The 19,502-nt window shown below is 39.8% G+C and overlaps 1 protein-coding gene across 8 annotated transcripts in view; it reads left to right on the forward strand.

The window, feature by feature from the left end:
* Positions 1-17,454, forward strand: part of SNX5 (sorting nexin 5) — a 25,922-nt gene extending 8,468 nt beyond the window's left edge. For 5 of the 8 annotated variants that reach the window (XM_072799953.1, XM_072799950.1, XM_072799954.1 and 2 more), the window contains 12 exons: positions 3,134-3,238; positions 4,698-4,808; positions 5,816-5,937; positions 7,093-7,216; positions 9,045-9,140; positions 10,278-10,383; positions 10,469-10,544; positions 11,452-11,491; positions 11,641-11,727; positions 13,425-13,584; positions 15,382-15,467; positions 16,595-17,454. In XM_072799953.1, the coding sequence (XP_072656054.1) occupies positions 3,134-3,238; positions 4,698-4,808; positions 5,816-5,937; positions 7,093-7,216; positions 9,045-9,140; positions 10,278-10,383; positions 10,469-10,544; positions 11,452-11,491; positions 11,641-11,727; positions 13,425-13,584; positions 15,382-15,467; positions 16,595-16,645 (1,164 nt within the window). In that variant the 3' untranslated portion in view covers positions 16,646-17,454. Of the gene's footprint in view, positions 1-603; positions 919-3,133; positions 3,239-4,697; positions 4,809-5,815; positions 5,938-7,092; positions 7,217-9,044; positions 9,141-10,277; positions 10,384-10,468; positions 10,545-11,451; positions 11,492-11,640; positions 11,728-13,424; positions 13,585-15,381; positions 15,468-16,594 lie in introns of those variants that run through there. The other 3 variants (XM_072799955.1, XM_072799956.1, XM_072799957.1) reach the window with 2 other exon arrangements.
* The last annotated feature ends 2,048 nt before the right edge of the window (positions 17,455-19,502 follow it).

Consider the following 19,502-nt stretch of genomic DNA (forward strand, 5'->3'; position numbering starts at 1 on the left):
TTTTCTTTTTTTTTTCAAAAGAAAGTTTTAAAACTACATTGTTTGAGAGTAGATACATTTTAAATTCCATTCTCAGGTACCTAAGGGAACTGGGAAACAAAAAATAATGCCTAGGTCAGATAGTTCTGAAGTCTGTTTCCTTGCTGATTTAATACAGCCATTCTAGGTATTTTGACATCTGTGGCTCAAGTCAAAGACTGACAGTGTTGGCCTGCATTGCTAAGCAGTACTCTGAATACTTATTTAGAATAGGGGGTGGAGGTGGATGAATGGGGGAAAGTTTATGGAGAGATGCCATCTCCTTATACCCTCCATCTTGGTGGTTTATTTAGCAAGTACTGTGGCATGGGGCTGTGGAGTGTTTTGTTGACTATGCAGAAGAAGGAATGCTGACCTTTTAATCATACTTGTGCTTCTGGAGTTAGGATACAATGCTGACTTAGGAGCTTTGAACATTTCAGAACTTTTTACTCCTTGATGATGTATCTGCTTTATTATCTGGAGAGTTCTATGCTTCCTCAATACAAGAAAGTTCATTTAATGGGGGGGGGGGAGGACTCTTGAGTTGGTGATGGCCTCAATGCTTAGAATTATGCTAGAATCTTTTTTTCAGACAACAGTTCTTTAAGGCTCAAATGCAGACTTAATGTATTGTCTGGGTGTGTTTTGGTTTTTGTTGTTGTTGTTTGGTGTTTTTTGTTTTGTATGTGTGTTTGGCTAAGACTATCATATCAGGTGGTTGGGTTTTTGTTTGAATCCCTTTCTAGGGTGATGTGTCCTGGCAAAAATGATTACTTGGCTGGTGAAGCTTGGATGCTTGATATCCTGCTATGGTGGAAAGCCTTGAAACCTCTGGTAGTTTTCACTGTTTGTCTTCACTGCAAAAAAATGATACCTGTATGCTGACAAGAAAGGAAGGTAGTAATAAATAGTCTGGGATTTTACCTCTCTGGTTGAGAGTATGGGAAGAGAGGAAACCAGAATAATTTGAGTGGAACAAAAAGCAGTTGGAAAAGTCCATTGCAGCTTTGACTGTGGTGCTTAATTGAACCCCATTTCCTAGATTACATTCCTCTTGGGTTCTCGTCAATCCTAACTCAAAAAGCTCGTGTGGAGTTTGTAGGCTTTACTTGTGGTGAGCTAAAATGGGATCGTCAGTGTGTTCAGAAATTGAGAGCTGGCTAGAAACCAGGATTTGTGACTTCTTTGGGATTCTTCATGAATCTTAGGAAACAGCAGTTTTTTTTTTTTCTTTATTTAAATTTTATTTATTCATAAGAGACAGAGAGAGAGAGAGAGGCGGAGACACGGGCAGAGGGAGAAGCAGGCTCCATGGAGGGAGCCCGACATGGGACTCGATCCCAGGACTCCAGGATCACGCCCTGGGCCAAAGGCAGATGCTCAACCGCTGAGCCACCCAGGCATCCCAACAGCAGTTGTTTAAATGCACCTTTGACCGGTCCCACGGGCTACCCTGTCTTTCCAGCAGTGTCTCTTGCCTCTTTTACATCTGGCCTACTTTATTTTCTGGTCTACAGAGTACAAACATAAGATAGGTGGGATGGTCAGTATTCTCTGCAATCAAATTTTGTGTGTACTTTTTAAAAAAAATTGTGAGTATTTTGAGGTGTTTTCTTTCCAACACGTATTTGCCTAGTAGGAAATGAACAGAAGGAAGGAAGCTTTTATCAGAAATATGTCAGTGCTAGAGTCACAGATGTGGTAAAATTAAGTATCCCTGACCTTGAGGCTTTATCTCTGCAGAGGTTTCATAAACGGACATGTGAAAATTAAGCCAAACAAGCAAATATTTCATGGAAGTCATCAAGAATCCATTTAGAAGGTGTATTGAGGTTCAGATGTCAGGGACTGTTAAGTATGCTATGGTCCTATTAATACCTGAAGTCTTTCTTTGAATAAGAATTACTTATCCTTTATTCTTTGAGGCTTATTAGAGGAGAGTTAGTTATTGTTCTAGGGCTGAGTGGTTTTTGCAATTTAAAGTTGAGTTGCAGTGCTCTCAGGAAAAGGAGAGTACTGACTACTTCCAAGATAGAGCAGTAATCCATTTTTTTGTATATGAATATGTTTATAGACCTGATTGAACCAGATACTCTAGTTTCAGAAGTTAAACCTTGGTGTTGAGCTTCTAAGTTTGAAGCAAAGAATCCAAAGGGAAATACTTTCATATTTCCTGTTCTGTAATCCTATTAATGCCAGTCTTCACTTGGCATTCTCTAGGTTCAGTAATGTAAAGTTGTGACACTTACTTACTAGTTGGGTGAGAGGGAGATGAGCTGCTTGTTCTGCATACTGTCATGCTGTGTGTCAGATCTTCAGAGTGACCATCAGCTTATATGCTTTAAGAATTAGGAAATTGGGGATCCCTGGGTGGCGCAGCGGTTTGGCGCCTGCCTTTGGCCCAGGGCGCGATCCTGGAGACCCGGGATCAAATCCCACGTCGGGCTCCCAGTGCATGGAGCCTGCTTCTCCCTCTGCCTATGTCTCTGCCTCTCTCTCTCTCTGTGTGACTATCATAAATAAATAAAATTAAAAAAAAAAAGAATTAGGAAATTTATCATATTTTAAACTTAGTAGGAAAATCATTTTAACATTCCTTCCCCCCCAAACAGTCTAGTTCTTCCAAAATACTTAAACTGGCAAAAAGAAACTGGGTATTCTTTTCCTCTGAATTACCAAATCACAAAATCAGTTGCTTTTGCTTTCAGGGCAGTGTTCACACTTGTCCTCCTGTGTCACCACAATGGGATTCTCTAATTTTGAGGCCTTTGTTTTTATAATCCACACCTTGTGTCTAGTTTCCTCTCTTTGAAACAATTCCTGAATATAAATTGGTTTTCTTGAGCTAGTTTTTCTTCTCTTCTCCAGAATCCCATACCACATGACTGTTCTGTCTTCTCTAACTTCTTTCAGTGGTGTCCTCTCTGGTAATGCTTCTTGAATATTCTTTGTAGTTGGGGCATATATGTGAGAAGTTTAAGATTTCATTCTGGCTCTAAGCCACCTTAGTTGAAGTATTTGTTTGGTTAAATGTATTTTTCACATAGACATAGAATCATGTGGTTTAACACTACAGTAAAATTGAGACTAATAGCCAAAAAATGTATTTCAGCTGAGATCTGTATCTGTGGACCTGAATGTTGATCCCTCACTTCAGATTGACATACCTGATGCACTCAGTGAGAGAGATAAGGTCAAATTTACAGTGCACACCAAGGTAAGTGACAGAATGACTTAAATAATTAAAGCAATGCTGCATTGCATCTTTATGATTCACAGTGGGCAAGAAGAGATGTCTTGAATGAAATGGTTGCTGCTTGTTTGCAGTATGGCACTACTGCTGAGTGAGAACACCCCTCATCTTCATCTTGGCTTGTAGTGAGCATCAGATAAGCTCTTGCTTCAGCATTTTCTACTGTGTGAAGCCTTAGGGCTGTGAGTATTGCTGATGTTTGTGTGGCTTATATATACTCTTCTCCATGAGGAAACAAACTAGGCATAGTGATGTGTAGAGCCACCTACCTGCACAGCTGAAATCTTCCACCTTTGTTTTTATTTGCATGAGTGAGAAGTGCTTGCTTTTTCCCATATTTAGTAAGTTACTGGCCTTTGCCCCCTCCTGTTTTTTTTGTGATTGAAAACACTTTATTCTTTATCCAAAGTTTTTTTTTAAGATTTTATTTATTTATTCATGAGAGACCCAGAAAGAGAGAGGCAGAGACCTAGGCAGAGGGAAAAGCAGAGCCCGATTCAGGACTTGATCCCATGACTCTGGAACTACGCCCTGAGCCAAAGGCAGACACTTTAACCTGACGCTGAGCCACCCAGACGTCCCTCCAAAGTTTATTAGAGATTTTATTTATTTCAGGTAAAGAGAGCACTAGCAGGGGGACAGAATCTCCAGCAGACTCCCCCACTGAGCCACCGAAGTATCCCATACACAAATTGACATTTTTGAGGAAGGCAATATGCCAATCTGAAAAATGTGGAGAGTAAATGTAATTTAAATGTATTGAATCTTTGTCTTATGCCAGACATTGTTAAAAAGGTTTGCATGGATTTAATTTTCTCTTTATAGGGCACCTGAGTGATTCAGTGGTTAAGCCTCTGCTCAGATCATGATCTGGGGGTCCTGGGATTGATTCTGGTATTCGGCTCCCCACAGGGAGCCTGCTTTGCCCTCTGCCTGTGTCTCTGCCGCTCGCTCGCTGTCTCCTAAGAATAAAATCTTTAAAAAAGATTAATTTTCTCTTTATAATAACCTTGTGATGATACTGCATTATCCTCAGGTTTAAGTAAAATAAATGGCTGAGGCACAATTTGAATTAGGCAGTTTGATGCTATACAAAGCTTTTGGCTTACGTGCCATATCCAGCATATGGACCTGCTATCTGTAAGATCCTCTCTTAATGCCTTGGTGGCTTGATTAGCTACGTGATTGTATCTGCCTGAGTTGACTTAGAGGTAGAGTTTTGTGAAAAGAATTCTTTAAAAGAACAAGTTGAATCTTTTGTGATGACTTTTAGTGGGGAGATCATGTGTTGCTTTGTTCTTTACTGGGTCTCACTGAAATGTTTTGTTATGCAGAGTGTTCCCATGGGGCAGCCCGGGAAACCCAACCCACTTTATCAAAAAGTGGTGGTTACCAGTTAACTTCTTAACTCTATTCTTTACAGACCACGCTGCCCACGTTTCAGAGCCCAGAGTTTTCTGTTACAAGGCAACATGAAGACTTTGTGTGGCTACATGACACTCTTATTGAAACTGCAGACTATGCTGGGCTTATTGTAAGTGTATGTTGGAAAATCAAATAAGTACTGAAGCCAGTTTCTTCTACCTTATTATTCATTTTGTTTAAACAGACTTTTACCAAAACATTTTTTATGATAGATTGTGAAAACTGTCTGATTTCATCTACCAGCTAGAGCATGTGCTATTGGTAAAGGCTGAAACACATAAGAATTGGGTTATAGCTGTGAGGTGAAGCACATAGTCTTACAACCTGAACAATATAAGAGGCTAAATGGTTTCATAGTTTGAATCTTCTCTACCTTTGGGTTTGATATTTTCTGGTACTTTACCTCAGGCGTCAAGTAGAATTGATTTCTATGGAAACAATAGTAGTGGTGATGGTGTACAATAGATTTATTAAAAGTGTTGTAGTCTGCTCAAGGAGTAAAGGAAGCAGTCGTGCTGACAAAAGTACAAAAGAGTAGTATTAAAGATTGTGTTTGAGAATACTGTGTTCACTTAAAATTGGAATCTTTTGATTATCCTCTGGAATTAAAAATTACCTTCGTGTGCAGAGACAAATTTTAATGGTGCTTCGATTTCATTTTAGCACTGATTGTTTTATATATTATATATTTTAATATATAATATATAAAGCATGTGTATTAATATATAATTTTAATATATAATTATGTAATTTAATATATTTTAATAATTTTAATTATTGGTATTTAATATATTTTAATATTTAATATATAATATTTTAATATATAATATATAAAACATATATGTATATATGTAACTGACATTGACCAGGCTGAAAACACGGTTATCCCCTTAAAATCATCCATAATGGGTGACCTGAACAAATGATTATAATCTGAGTGCCCAGTTGTGTGGAGGAGACTTCTTTTAAATGGCCAAAAGGGATAAAGTTAAGAGAAAAACAGAGGTTGACTTGTTAGTCCCACTGGGCTGGCGGCTGCCTCCTTATACACTGGCACTGACTGGAAGATGGTTGCTGGAGCGGGAATGCTCGCGAGTTAACCTGCCTCTCCTACAGATCCCACCTGCTCCTACAAAGCCTGACTTCGATGGCCCTCGAGAAAAGATGCAGAAGTTGGGAGAGGGTGAAGGATCTATGACCAAAGAAGAATTTGCTAAGATGAAGCAAGAGCTGGAAGCGTAAGTGGATCTTCTTGATGAGGCTGTATCTTTTGAGAACAAGTAGTGATGTGTACAGAAATCAGGAAAGCCTGGCAGTTTTCTTAAAGTATGGAAGTTAATAGTTGCCTAGTGCTTTCTTGTAGAACTGTATTTTGCAGTTTTACTTCAGATGTTAATTCCCTGGTGGCTACTTATACTGCATAGACTGATTGTTTTCCCCCACGTGGACCATACTTGTTATGGAATGCTGGTCTGTCATAGTGAAGAAGTAAGCCTTTGTGTCTTTATAGATAAAGAACTCTTCAGGCTGCTGCTAATGTACAAAGGCTTATTCTGTGAAGTTTGGTTACCAGGAGTATAGCTGAAACTAGATTGCAATGATGCTGTCACAAAGAAGCATTCTGAATAATAATCATAGTGATGGTTTGAAAGAAGTCCAGGTCCCTAGGAAGCATATTTTAATTGGGTTATAATTATTTCAAACAAAAATGTATCCCAGTTGGGATTTGCATTAAAGTTGCTTAGGAAATTTGCCTTGTACTCCTTGTACTCCCTCCCCTCTATACCATCAGCGTGGTATCCATCGCAGCAGTTGTCCTCTGTGCTGCGCCCCACTTCCATATTGTGTAGAGCCAGTGTTCACATGCCTCCAGGTACTAAGTCATCCTGTAAAATGCTGTAGTACCTGATTGGCCTGTTCTGAGGATAAGGTACTGAATGCAACAGACTGAAGTCCTACCATTGAGAAGTTGAGTGATTTTCAATGCCTAGATTGAGATAAAGTCACTTTAATAATGTCTGTTAATTACAAGCCTTAATAGACTTCACTGCTGTGTATGTGACTGCAGGACAAAGGGATTTTCATTGTTCTACAGAAACCAATGTTCTGTGGCTGCTAAATACTAGTAATAATTGCATGTAGGCTTGGGCTTTTAGACTTGCTGTCTGAACTCCAATTATAATACTACTTTTTCCCTATTTTTGATTTATTCCATAGGCTCCCAAATGGCAGATGCCTTGTTACTAATTAGACAAAAAGTTCTACCAAAATGTTTTGGTCTGGTTCAGGTGTTTTGCTTAGTGGCATGAGCAGAACGGTGGTGATAACCTGGACCAGTACTGGTCATTTAGTCAAGTGGTGCCAGCTGATGGCCTTGTGTGCTTCTTTTCCAGTGAGTATCTTGCGGTCTTTAAGAAGACTGTATCTTCCCATGAAGTCTTTCTGCAGCGGCTCTCTTCTCACCCTGTTCTCAGTAAAGATCGCAACTTCCATGTGTTCCTGGAATATGATCAGGATGTAAGGCATTTTTGTTCCCATTTTCATGATCCAGTGAAAATGTATATAACTGTAGTTTTTTCCTTTTTTCCCTTATGGAGGGTGGTGGTGGGGCATAGGGAGGAGGAGAGAATTCCAAGCAGACTCCCCTCCTAGCACAGATCATGATGCTGGGTTCCATCCCACAACCCTGAGATCATGACCTGTGCTGAAATCAAGAGCTGGATGTGGATGCTTAACCAACTGGGCCACCCAGGTAACCACCCCCTCCATGACTATTTTTTAAAAATATGCTTGAGGGGGTCCCTCGCTGGCTCAGCTCAGTTGGAAGAACATGCAACTCTTGATCTTGGGGTCCTGAGTTTGAGCCCCACATTGGGTGCTAATAATAGTTTTATTATTTTTTTTTTATTTTTTTAGAGATTGTTTTAAAATAAATAAAAATACATACTTGATGACCTGATACATTTTCTGGAAAATTGACTTTTAAAATAACTGGATTTTTTAATGGCAAATGGAATCCTTTTTTAGATACTGTTTCCATCTCCCCCATAGATACATTTTAAGACCTTTTTATAAAATGCTGCTTAAAGATTTTTACTTGTTTTCCTTTCTAAGGACCAGTTTTTTTGCTCTCTGTTGATTTTGGGATTTTTGTTTGTTTTTAAAGACTATTGAGAGGGGGAAAGAGCGAGAAGAGGGACAGAGGGAATACAGAATCCCCATTGAGCAGGGAGCCTGAGGTGGGTGTGCAGTGTCGGGACCCTGAGATCATGACCTGAGCTGAAATCAGATCCCCAACCGACTAAGCCACCCAAGCAACCCAGTTTTGGGATTAAGAGGAATTTCAGGTCACATTTGTTTTCTTCCTGGTTACCTGTTTGTTGGGAGGGGTTTTGCCTTATTATTTTTTTTTTTTTTTATGTTTTTAAGATTATGTTTGAGGCAAGCTCTTATTTATATATATATTTTTAATTTTATTTATTCATGAGAGACACAGGCAGAGACCTAGGCAGAGGGAGAAGCAGTCTCCAAGCAGGGAGCCCGATGTGGGACTCCATCCTGGGACTCCAGGATCATGCCCTGAGCTGAAGGCAAACGCTTAACTGCTGAGCCCCCCAGACGTCCCAAGGCAAGCTCTTACTTAAAAAAAAAAATTTCCTCAGTATCTTCTAACCCATGAAGTTCAGTGAACAGCATAGGACAGTACAATAATTCAGCCAAGGTTTTAAAGACCACTAAGACACGCCTGGCTGACTCAGTTGGAAGAGCACGCAACTCTTGATCTTGGCATCTGAGTTCAAGCACCATGTTGGGTGTAGAGCCTACTTTAAAAGATTTTTTTAAAAAAGCCACTGAGACTTGGTGCCAACTATTTTTCCAAAATACCTTTAGATCGTGCTTTTAGAATTAAGACTGTGCTTAGGTTTTGCTGTTGATTTGTGGTTTTGTTTTGTTTTGTTGTAGTGTGGGGTGTTTTTTCTGTGTTGTTTTGTTTTTAAATTTTGTTTATTAGAGTGAGTTGGCATGAGCATGGGGGGAAGAAGGAGCAGAGAGAGTAGTAGACTCCCCACTGAGCAGAGAGCAAAGATGTGGGGCTCGATCCCAGTATACCAGGATCATGACCTGAGCTAAGGCAGATGCTTAACTGACTGAGCCACCCAGGCACTCTTGTTTATTTGTATTTTAGACCTGGTGGCTAAATTAAAGGTGTCTCATGTGTGTGCCTATGCTAGTAGACAGTATCACTTGGAAGGTACTTCGGGCTTAAAGTATTTAGAGAAACATGCGTACCATAAACTGTTCTTTGGGGATTTTTTTTAGTAGTATTATTATGTATTTTTTTCAGCTAAGTGTTAGGCGGAAAAATACCAAAGAGATGTTTGGTGGCTTTTTCAAAAGTGTGGTGAAAAGTGCGGATGAGGTCCTTTTTTCTGGAGTTAAGGTAAGGGCTTTTAGCTGTTATAGGAAACTTTGACTTCATGTGAATACGTGACTTTTTTATTTCTTCACAAGAGATGTTTGTGAAATATGGTATTAAAACTTCACAGAAATAAAAATAATTTTTCCAAATTTTAGTTATTATCTATTCCTTGAGTTTTCACTTACATGCTTAAAATACCCTGTGTTTTTTTTTTTTTTTTTTAAGAGAAGGGGATAACATTCTCACACTTAATTCTTTGTTTTCTCCTTTTCTGTGAATAGAGTGGTTATTCAATTATTTTTTAATAAGAAAAGCTACAAGATTAATATTTCATACCATTCTTCAGAACTACAATGTCCATTTTGGTAGTCCAAGCCACACCAGATTTTTAGTTTTATTTATGTGTAAAATGTTAAGGAAGAAAAGAATGTAAAGATACTAAAAGTAGTTTCACTTTTTCATGTGGCTATTAGAAAATTTCTAAATAGCACATGTGGCTTACCTATTTCTGTTGGACAGAGTTGTTTTAAAAGACTAAATTACTATACAAGTGTTTCATTACCCTCATAGGTGAAAATTCCTCACTTCTCAGCCCCCAGCCACTTTTTAACTGAGTTACCATTTTGTGTCTGATTTTGCCACTTGCTGAGGGCTTGAGCAAGGAGCCCAGAATACAGGTGCTCCTGAGTAGAGGCCATTGTCAGAAATTTGGAAACTGGAGGGTAATTTCTCCTTGGTGCTTTCTTAAGGTGTATGGGGCTGTCCTGTACCCACCTGTATATCCGTCCCTGACTGGCACCCACCAAGTATATCCCCCACCCATATGCACATATGTGGGTATCCACCGTTAGGTTGCAGCCTACCAGGCAGAATCACTTATCTGCCAGGATTGCTGGATGTCAGAGAATACCAGAGTTTTCTGGGACACTGTTGAATGGTTCTTGAAAATGGTTTTCTCTGTTGACGTTTCCTGACAGCACTTGAGTTCTCCTAATCTTGGATATGAAATGCTGTCTCGTCAGCTTGGGTTTCCCTGGTCCATAGAGGTTCAAGTTCTTATGCATGAACTTATTTTATTTCCTTAATGTTCCTTCTAATACAAAATACATTCATATTTTTAAAAGTTTGGCTTCTTAAATTTCTTTTTTCCTCTTTTAGGAGGTAGATGACTTCTTTGAGCAAGAGAAGAATTTCCTCATTAACTATTATAATAGGATCAAGGATTCATGTGCAAAAGCTGACAAAATGACTCGATCTCATAAAAGTAAATACCATTCACCCACCAGCCACTTAGCTTTGCTAATGTGCTAGCTCTGTTCATATAAAAAGGGCTGTCCTTGTTTCTGCAGATGTTGCAGATGACTATATCCACACTGCAGCCTGCCTGCATAGCCTGGCTTTAGAAGAGCCAACAGTCATCAAAAAGTAGGTTTTTGATGGAAAAGCATTTCCTTTCTCCCTTAATTGAAAATTCCTGGGTGGTATAATGAGGAATGACTGTATAGTTTCACTTCTACTTTTGAGTATCAGCTCATCAAGACTAGATAATAGTCTCCAGCACTCAAATCTTGCACACCCTCTGAACATAGAAACATTGAAGGTGTTTGTAGGGTAATCAGGGGGCACTTCTGTACCAAACAGGATAGCTGTTGTCAAAGCCTTTATTTTATTGATTTAATTCTGGAGTTGTCTATGAGGCTTGCCTTATATATTCTCTGTCAAATGGTGCTTCATTTGGTAATGCCATGGTCTTAAGGATAATGCAATGACCCCATCTGCTTTTGATCTTTTTTATATGAATTTTTCATAGTTTCTCCATCCTGGGCATTTCTGGTGTGAAGCTGCATTCTACCTAACACCTAGGACTTGGTATAACAGGTGGTGGTAGTATTTCTGATTTGAAGGTGGAAGTCCCATCAAAACCCAAATTAAAGCAGCTTTTTAAAAATTTTTATTTTCATTTAAATAGCATGTCTTTGAGACACCCACAGTGACAGCTCTGACAGCTCACTAGAATCTGTCCTTGGTTAACATAGCTGACATTGGTTAAAGACCATTTTGGGACACTGCATGGCAAGGTGAATGAGGGGCTAGCTACCAAGAGAGGCTGATAGCCGCAGGTGTAGCACTTTACGTAAATGTGCTCTTTTCTGTTACCATCATCTCTACTAGGTTGGGCCAATTGATGATGAAGTATTGCTTTGATAATTTAATTCTAAAGCACCAAAGGCTAGGACTCCTACATTCACTCATTCATGTCTTATGGTCCTGTAAGGTCCTATTTCATACATTATTTTAAGACCTTAAACCAAAATCACGTATATATTTTCAGGTACCTATTGAAGGTTGCTGAGCTATTTGAAAAACTTAGGGTAAGCATTTTTATATTGGTCTTCATAATATTTAATCTGTAGATTTCTGCTTAGATGATGGTGACCTTTACTACTTCTATCTATCTATCTATCTATCTATTTATTTATTTATTTATTTATTTATTTATCCTTTACTTCTTTTTAAATAGAAAGTAGAAAGTCGAGTCTCCTCAGATGAAGACTTAAAGCTGACAGAGCTTCTCCGATACTATATGCTCAACATAGAGGCTGCTAAGGTAAGGCAGGAGTCGTTATAACTTGCTGGAGTAATGGCAGGACCACCTTGCTGTGACCCAGAAGAGGTCTCATGTTACAGAGGAATTCTTTTTGTCAAAAATGAAAGAAGATAGGAATTTATCAGGATTGTTTGTATAACAAACTCTGATTGAATAAATGAATAAAGAGGTAAACTGAGGCCAGTTTGACCAGAAATTGAGTTGATTCTGGAATAGCAAAGGAATTGCAGTGCCCGAAACACATGCTATCAGCTATGGGCACGTGCGTTTAAGGGTTTGGCCTGGGCTTGTGTTTAGGAATGTGAAGAGAGGGACATCCAGCCAGAATCTGATGAGTACAATCATTGGCTTGAGGATGTTTGTACCAAGAAGTGAGTGAGTGATCTGGTCAATCAGGAGATAAGTCTCTCTTCTGGGTCGCCTATAAATTGGACATTTGTAAACAAGTCCTTTAGAGTTTAGGTTCCATTCTTTGGAGGGCATGTGCATGAGAATCTCCATTTCATAGCCTGTGGTTCCATTTTCAGACTGAAAGCTTTCTATAGTAACATACATTTTTGTGGCATTGTTTCTCTAGTTTGTATCATCAGTAGGGGGTGGTGCTAAGTGGACAGATACTTATTTGGGGAATTAGACTTTACTGTATACGGGTGTAATGGAATACGTTCCTAAAGGACTATTTCTGAGGGAAAAAAAAGATAGGGTTTGTGTGTTTTTATTGAATTGCAGTTTTTGAGTCTAACCATTATTTACCAAAAACAAGACGAAGTGGTAAGCAGGATGACCTTTGGGGGATGAAACCTGCATTTGCAGGGGATAACACTGCCCTGAACAGGAATCTTTAAATTACTTTCCTATGAAATGTATATAATCAGGCCACATAAAGTTAGAGGTGTCATTAGGAAGTAGAAATTCATTATTTTCCTCATAGTTTTCATTTTTAATTAATTTGTCGTTTTGGTCTATTTCCTTAGTCTTCTATTTGGGTATTTTTTTAAATGTGCTTTAGACTATATTTCTTATTTTGTACTGTAATGGAATTGAGAGCTGATGATGCACAAGTTTTTTGAGTGTACACAGAAACACGTAACTTGTATGTCAAACTCCCATATTTACTTTAAATACGGAGGTAACTTGTACTTTGTTGAAGACTGCAAATAGTCTTTATTTCAGATGAAATCCTCTGACAGATTTCAGACATGGGCTTGTGGCTGTTGGGGTTAGTAGAATGTTTTTTTCTGCCTCACTGCCCAGTTGCATTCTAGCAGCATCATTTGACATGGCCAGCTTTGCTTTCGGTATAAGGTGATTAATTTTCTGAAATTGCTTTCCATGATTGAATCATGGAAATGACTTAGTCCTTAGAGATTTCAGTTGTTGGGGTTTTGTTTTGTCTTTGTTTTGGTCCATATAAAGAATTCCAAAAAGCTCTCAACAGTGTGGTAAGGATTGCTGTTCCCAGGCTAATCTTGATATTTAAAAAAAAAAAATCTCATAATGGAAGGGGGAAATAGAAGTGAACTAGATGTTGCCTTCTGACATTTCAGGCAGTGCATTGACTCTGTGGTACTTGGGCCTTGTTTCATCGTTTGCTTTTTAATAGAGTAGTTTAGATATTTAGTCTTCCTGTTTTGTTCTCTGACGGTTTTCCAGGATAAGTTTAACTACCATGTCATATCTGTTAATTTTCTTCTCAGGATCTCTTATATAGACGCACCAAAGCCCTCACAGACTATGAGAACTCAAATAAAGCCTTGGATAAGGCCCGGTTGAAAAGCAAAGATGTCAAGTTGGCTGAGTCACATCAGCAGGAATGCTGCCAGAAATTTGAACAGCTTTCTGAATCTGCGAAAGAAGGTTGAACAGGGCTATTCTTTACTTTTTGCTTTTTAGTTAATAATTTTAAGCTTACAGAGAAGAGTTGCGCAGGTAGTGCAGAGAACACCCATACATTCTTTATTCGAATCCCCTAGCTGTCCAGTTTCCTTTTCTGTTTCACCACTTGCACATGCACACGTGGTGCCACGTATGTATTTATAAATGCATGGCATGGGTTTTTTTTTTTTTTTTTTCCAACCACTTGAAGTTAAGCTGTGTGTATCATTCTTTGATCCCTAAACAGTTACTGATTTTGGTAAACTTTGGTACAATACATTTCCAACCTGTTCTCTATAGTCTCATTTTGTTTATCCCAATAACATTCTCCCATATAGGGTTCCCATTAGGTTTCCATAGCTCTTGTGTCTCTAATTTGAAAGGAACCCTTCTTAGGGACCACAGTTTCTCTTCAAATAGTGTTCCTCATTTTTGGATGCGCTGTTCTCTCATGAATAGGTTGTATTTAAGCATTTCCAGCAGAATAATGAGTGATGTGTCTCTCAGGTGTCATATCTGAAGGCATGTTCTGTTCCGTTTTCCTCTTATTTGTGGTGTTAAATTTGATTACCCAATCAAGGTGTTGCCCAGTTTCTCCACTAGGTAGTGAGTTTTTTTTTCCCCCATGTCACTAATCAACAATGTATGGGGAGATAATTTAAGACCTTGCCAATAGCCTGCCCTTGATCTCATACCTTCTCCCTAAATTTTAGTCTGTGTTGATTCTTGCCCTAGCCAGCCTTTACTGTGATGGTTCTGGAGAGAGGTGATTCCCCTTCGCCAGTTCTAGCATTCTCTTTCCAAGCCCTTGGCATCATTACCCTTTAAGCACAAGCCTTCCCTTCTTTCCCACATTCCATTCCTTGTCATTATTAGAGTCGTGGGTTTCTATTTTTGAAAATAGTTCTTAAATTCATTATTGTACTCTTTTTATGTTGGTGCTCAATTTGTCCAGACTTAAAGAGAAGCACCTTTAGGTTGGTGTGTGCTTATGATATATCCACCAGTGTTTTGAACAGAGTAGAGAGGTTTTCTGTCCTTCCTTAGCCCTGGATATCACCATTTCTTCCAGAAGCCCACATTCTGTTTACTTAACAGAATTGTGACAAGATGTGAGTGCTCTGCTCATTCTTCCTGGGATATGTCTGCTTCTAGGACCTTGAGGAAATAGAGGGGTGTGTAACTAACTCACTCTGTTCAGAAATCATGAGTCCATGGTAGTAACCCAAATCCAAGTCCATAGCCTGGAGTTTCTTGTCTTAACCTAGTCCAGAGTAAGGGAATATGTCTTGACTTTATCTGGGAGATAGTGTTTCATTTTCACAACAGGAGTTTAAATTGTAGTCTTCTCTTTGGGGAATGGGGTCTCCCTGCTTGGCAATTCTCAGCGGCCCTCGGATGTGTCACCAAAAAGGAAAGATTTATAAGGAAAAGAACAGACTTTGAAACTACTGAGTTGAAATCTTAGGTTATTATACAGGCCAGAGTTTTGTAGCCCTGACAAATTGAGAGGAGATTAAAGAAAATCAACAAAGCAAAGTTGAATGCACAATTTAGGCCTGTCGTTCTTGCCTAAGATTTGTCCCTGTGTTAGATTTTTATACTCTTTATTAAAAATGTAAACTTAGGTATATTTTATTTTTTAAAAGTACACTATTCTGTAGAACATTGTGATGAATGGGTCTTAACTTGTTTGCCTCTGGAGATTATATGCAAGAATGATATTTGGGGTTAAGCCTAAGAATTGTTCAGCTTTTATTGGTAAACTTTCTTTTCTAGAACTAATCAATTTCAAACGAAAGAGAGTGGCAGCATTTAGAAAGAATCTAATTGAAATGTCTGAACTGGAAATAAAGCATGCCAGGGTGAGTGTTTTCCTTCAAATTAAGCCAGAAACTTTAGGTTTCCCCCTTCCCAAGTTATTTCCCAGTTCACCATATCAATGTCATTGGGCAGATGGGGTTTCCTTTGTGGTTTTAATCTCCTGTGACATAGGTGGGAGTTACTTGTTGGAATATTTTTTTCTGCTGCAAACTAAAATTCTGTAAGATAATGATGAAATACTGCTTTTGAGAAGAGCATACTAGTGTCTTCTAATACCGATTTCTTATTTAGAAAGGGAGAACTTTCTATATTTAATGTGTGTAGCTTAATTTGGTACAGAAAAGATGAAGAAAAATGGTCTTCAGTGTTGGGTACATACTAAAACTAAGGAAATTTTAAGGACTTTTAGGTGCACAGACCAATTCACTCAGTTTTTGGGCATGGCTCCTGCAGTATAGTGCATGGGAGCCTAGAAGTGCTGTCTGGCCCAGGGCAGCAGGATCAGCAGGAAGCTGCTGTAGGAGAGAACTGTCACTGGCCAATCAACATTTGTTTACGCAGAAAGACTTTGAACATACATATGTACTTAGAATTTATTTATTTTGACTACAACATTTACTTTTTGATTAAGTCCAAGTCCTATTGTCTTACGACTTTTTCATCTGTGGTTTTAGAGTGTCATGTATACGTAAATCGTACCCATAATGTTCTGGGTGTTCTGAGTTTTCTCAATTCCTTTAAAGAGAATTTTGTAATGGTATTCGTGCTAAGTTCTGTATGGATGTTTATCATTTATAATCTTAAAATTAGCACCTTTTTATCTGGTCTTCTCAAGGCCTTCAACTTCAAAACGCAAATCTTAAATAGCATTTAGGTTAAGTCACAATAAGCAAAATTAGTGTGAATGCATTTGAGAACAAACCTGGGTGGAGCTCTGAGCCTCTCCAGGCGGCAGTCTTAAACCTTCAGAAGGAGAGGGTACAGGTCGTAGGTTGACGTTCAGTTGTGATTTAATGAAGAAAAGGACCAACCCAGTTTTGCACTGGCTTTAAAAAAATTTCTTGTGAAAAGCTTGTCAGTGGTTTTGATTTGAATTCTTAAAGAGATATGTAGGAGGTCTGGACTCCAGAGATTCATTGGTCTACCTTGACTTTTATCTTTCTTTCAGAACAATGTCTCCCTCCTGCAGAGCTGCATTGACTTGTTCAAGAACAACTGATCTGCCTTTTCTATGAATGAAGGACACGAATGTGAAAGAAAGCCAGTATCACTTGCACTTAAATCATTACCACAGAAGATTTATTACCTTTCACTTTAGTTAAAAATTATGTGAATAAATATTTTGATTTCTAAAATCTTAACACTTAACCATGTTGGTTTAAAAATATTTCTATTGCATGCTACTTGGACATAACTAATATTTTCCTTATGCATTTAATACCTCAAAATGGGCAGAATCTAAATGCTAAGTTTTCCTGTAACTTGTCTTTAGTTATTAAAGAGTGCAGGAAACATGTGCCTTCTGGAAACAAGTACAAGCAATGCCTGGCACATGTTGTCTCACTGTTTCATGTGCTCATGTCCCTACAAACCAGTTAATTTAGAGTAGGTGCCAATGACAACGAATATGCCTGCTGCTAGTTGCAGGTAACATAAACATTCCATTCCTTAATTAAGGTGATTTTTTTTCCCCCTTCTTACATTTATGGTATGTTAGACATCTTAAGTGATTGTACTATAACAAGAGCAAGAAAATCTCATTTGTCTTTATATACCCTTTACAGGTCATTTTGTGTGTGTGTGTGTGTGTGTGTGTGTGTGTGTGTGTGCGTGCGCGTGCGTGTAATTGGGTTGTAAATATTTTAGGGGAGAGAAAGAAGTATCTTGTGTAAAAACAAATATATGGCCTACTTCAGAAGATGGGCAGTCTACATTAAAGATGTGAGCCCCCTTCCTGATCACAACGGGAGGGTATGTGTGTGTTTGGACTTTTTATAAAAAGTGTATAATAAAATAATCATGTTACCATATGGAGTGTTTTTGTGGAAAACAAAGCCCAGGTGTGCCCCAAGCGTGCAGCTGGTGCTAAACCTTGATGGTGGTGACAGCTCTGAGGTCTCTGCCCATTGTCCTAGCCTCTGTTCTGATCTTAACATTTTTTGAGACTGTCGATGGCCAGTTTTTTAGAAGGTCCCCAGATCTGGGTTTGTCTGTTTGCTTTCAGTTTGATTCAAGTTTGCATTTTTGACAGGCTTAGAGTAAGTGTCCTCAGAGAGGTTCAGTCTGTCCTTTTTAAGGTAGTGCCTGCCAGGGGTTCCCTGTGAAGTTTCACATCTTAGCCTTTGTAAGTAACTATTGGGAAGATCTTTGAAACTAAAAGGTGTTTACCTACCACTTTTACCCTTTTCTTTAATTAGTTGTAACTGGTAGGAGGGTTACCAGAATATTGATACTTGAACACGACCAGGAACATTTTTTATTAAATGGCATTCAAGCCTTGCTTCCCCACCCAGCCAGTTAACTAAAATTGGCCAGGTACCTAAATGTACTAAACGGGCCAGACCTAGCTGGCTTCTCTATTAATATTTAGGCAGCTTGGTACACAAAATGAGTGGATTTATATACAGCAGTAGCTCTGGCCTGGATTTCCGCGTGCATTTGTCTTCCTGCTTACCTGGCAGCCCCATATTGTTGATGGTAGCACAAAGGCTATTATGTGTGCTTGAGGTGGGTATCTGTCCCTGGGTCACAGCTTGTCTAAGGAGCTCCAGCTGTAGATCCACCATGCTTCACTGGGGCCTTATTGCGCTTTGAACTAGGTCTGGTTGGGTGTCAGATAAGCAGCCAGGACACTTGGGGTCCTCAGTCTTGACCCTGCATGCTGAGTGAAGCAATTCTTCAGGTACCTCTCAATTTTATACCAATGATTTCAAGTACAATTGAGTACATTTCCAGGTGTGCGCCTTCTGCAGTCTCTTGGTTTCAAGGATAGTTGAGTCGCAATTGGATCTGCCAGTCCTTTCCATGAAACCATTGGGTTCTGAGTATTTCCACAGAGCCAACCCTGCCTTTGTGCTGTCTTGAGCTCAGTATTCCTGAGGAACCAGGCCGACCGGCAGCAGTAGCTGACACCTGGAAACCTGAAGGCAGGCGGTGTGCTGGGTGCTGGTGTGTCCCACCAGCTGCAGAGCTTGGGGGGAGGGGTGCAGAGCAAAGGGAAGGCCACTTGTGTGTGGGTCTCTGCAGGGAGAAAGTCCAGGGGGAGACTAGCTGCTGAGGAACCTAGGAGGGACAGTGGGCTTTGGGCATTTCAAAATGTAAGCCCAGTGGGTGAATTGGGGTCACTTCAGAATGATCTGTGGGGGTGTTCAGTGAGCCTGACCGCTAGTGATTGCAGGGATGTTGCATTGTAGCATATGCAGCCACTGTTCAGAGGTGATGCATCCTCCCTACAGATAGACCAGGGAAGACCACCATAGTCTGTAAATTTTGGTCATTAAGCGCTATCTGTGGGCTAGCTGCCTCCCCACAGGTTCACTTGACCCACCTCTGTTTTTCTGAGTGTCAGCATTTGCCTTGCCCACCTTTTGGGTTTGCAAGGTTAGAGAATGCCTAGACCCAGCCCTGAAACTCACTTGGAAACTTGCCCACCTTTTGGGTTTGCAAGGTTAGAGAATGCCTAGACCCAGCCCTGAAACTTCACTTGGAAGCTCTTTCCTGCAGACTGGGAAGTTATGCACCTTGCACCATCAGGCTTCCGCCTGTAGGCGGCAGATGCTCCCAGGGCAGCCACACACCCTCTTGTGGGGCCTCAGGGCAGCTGAGGGGGAGAGCTTGGTGGTCCTGCAGGGCTGCTCAAAGGATCATCTTGAGGCAGGAAGAGAAATGTCATGGGACCAAAGATTTCAAGTACTCTGGATGGTGTGTTCCCAGACCAGCAGTCCTCTTCAGGACGTGGGCCTCTGGTCCCTGGTGACCCAAGACAATGTCTGTTGCTGAAGCTGCTCCGGTTCTGGGAATTTGCCTTCCGGGACTGGTGTCGCACAAAGCTGTGGGGTAATGTGCGGGGGTAGGGG

The sequence above is a fragment of the Canis lupus genome, chromosome 26 (genome assembly GCF_048164855.1).
Source record: "Canis lupus baileyi chromosome 26, mCanLup2.hap1, whole genome shotgun sequence".
In the NCBI taxonomy this organism is placed as follows: Eukaryota; Metazoa; Chordata; class Mammalia; order Carnivora; family Canidae; genus Canis; species Canis lupus.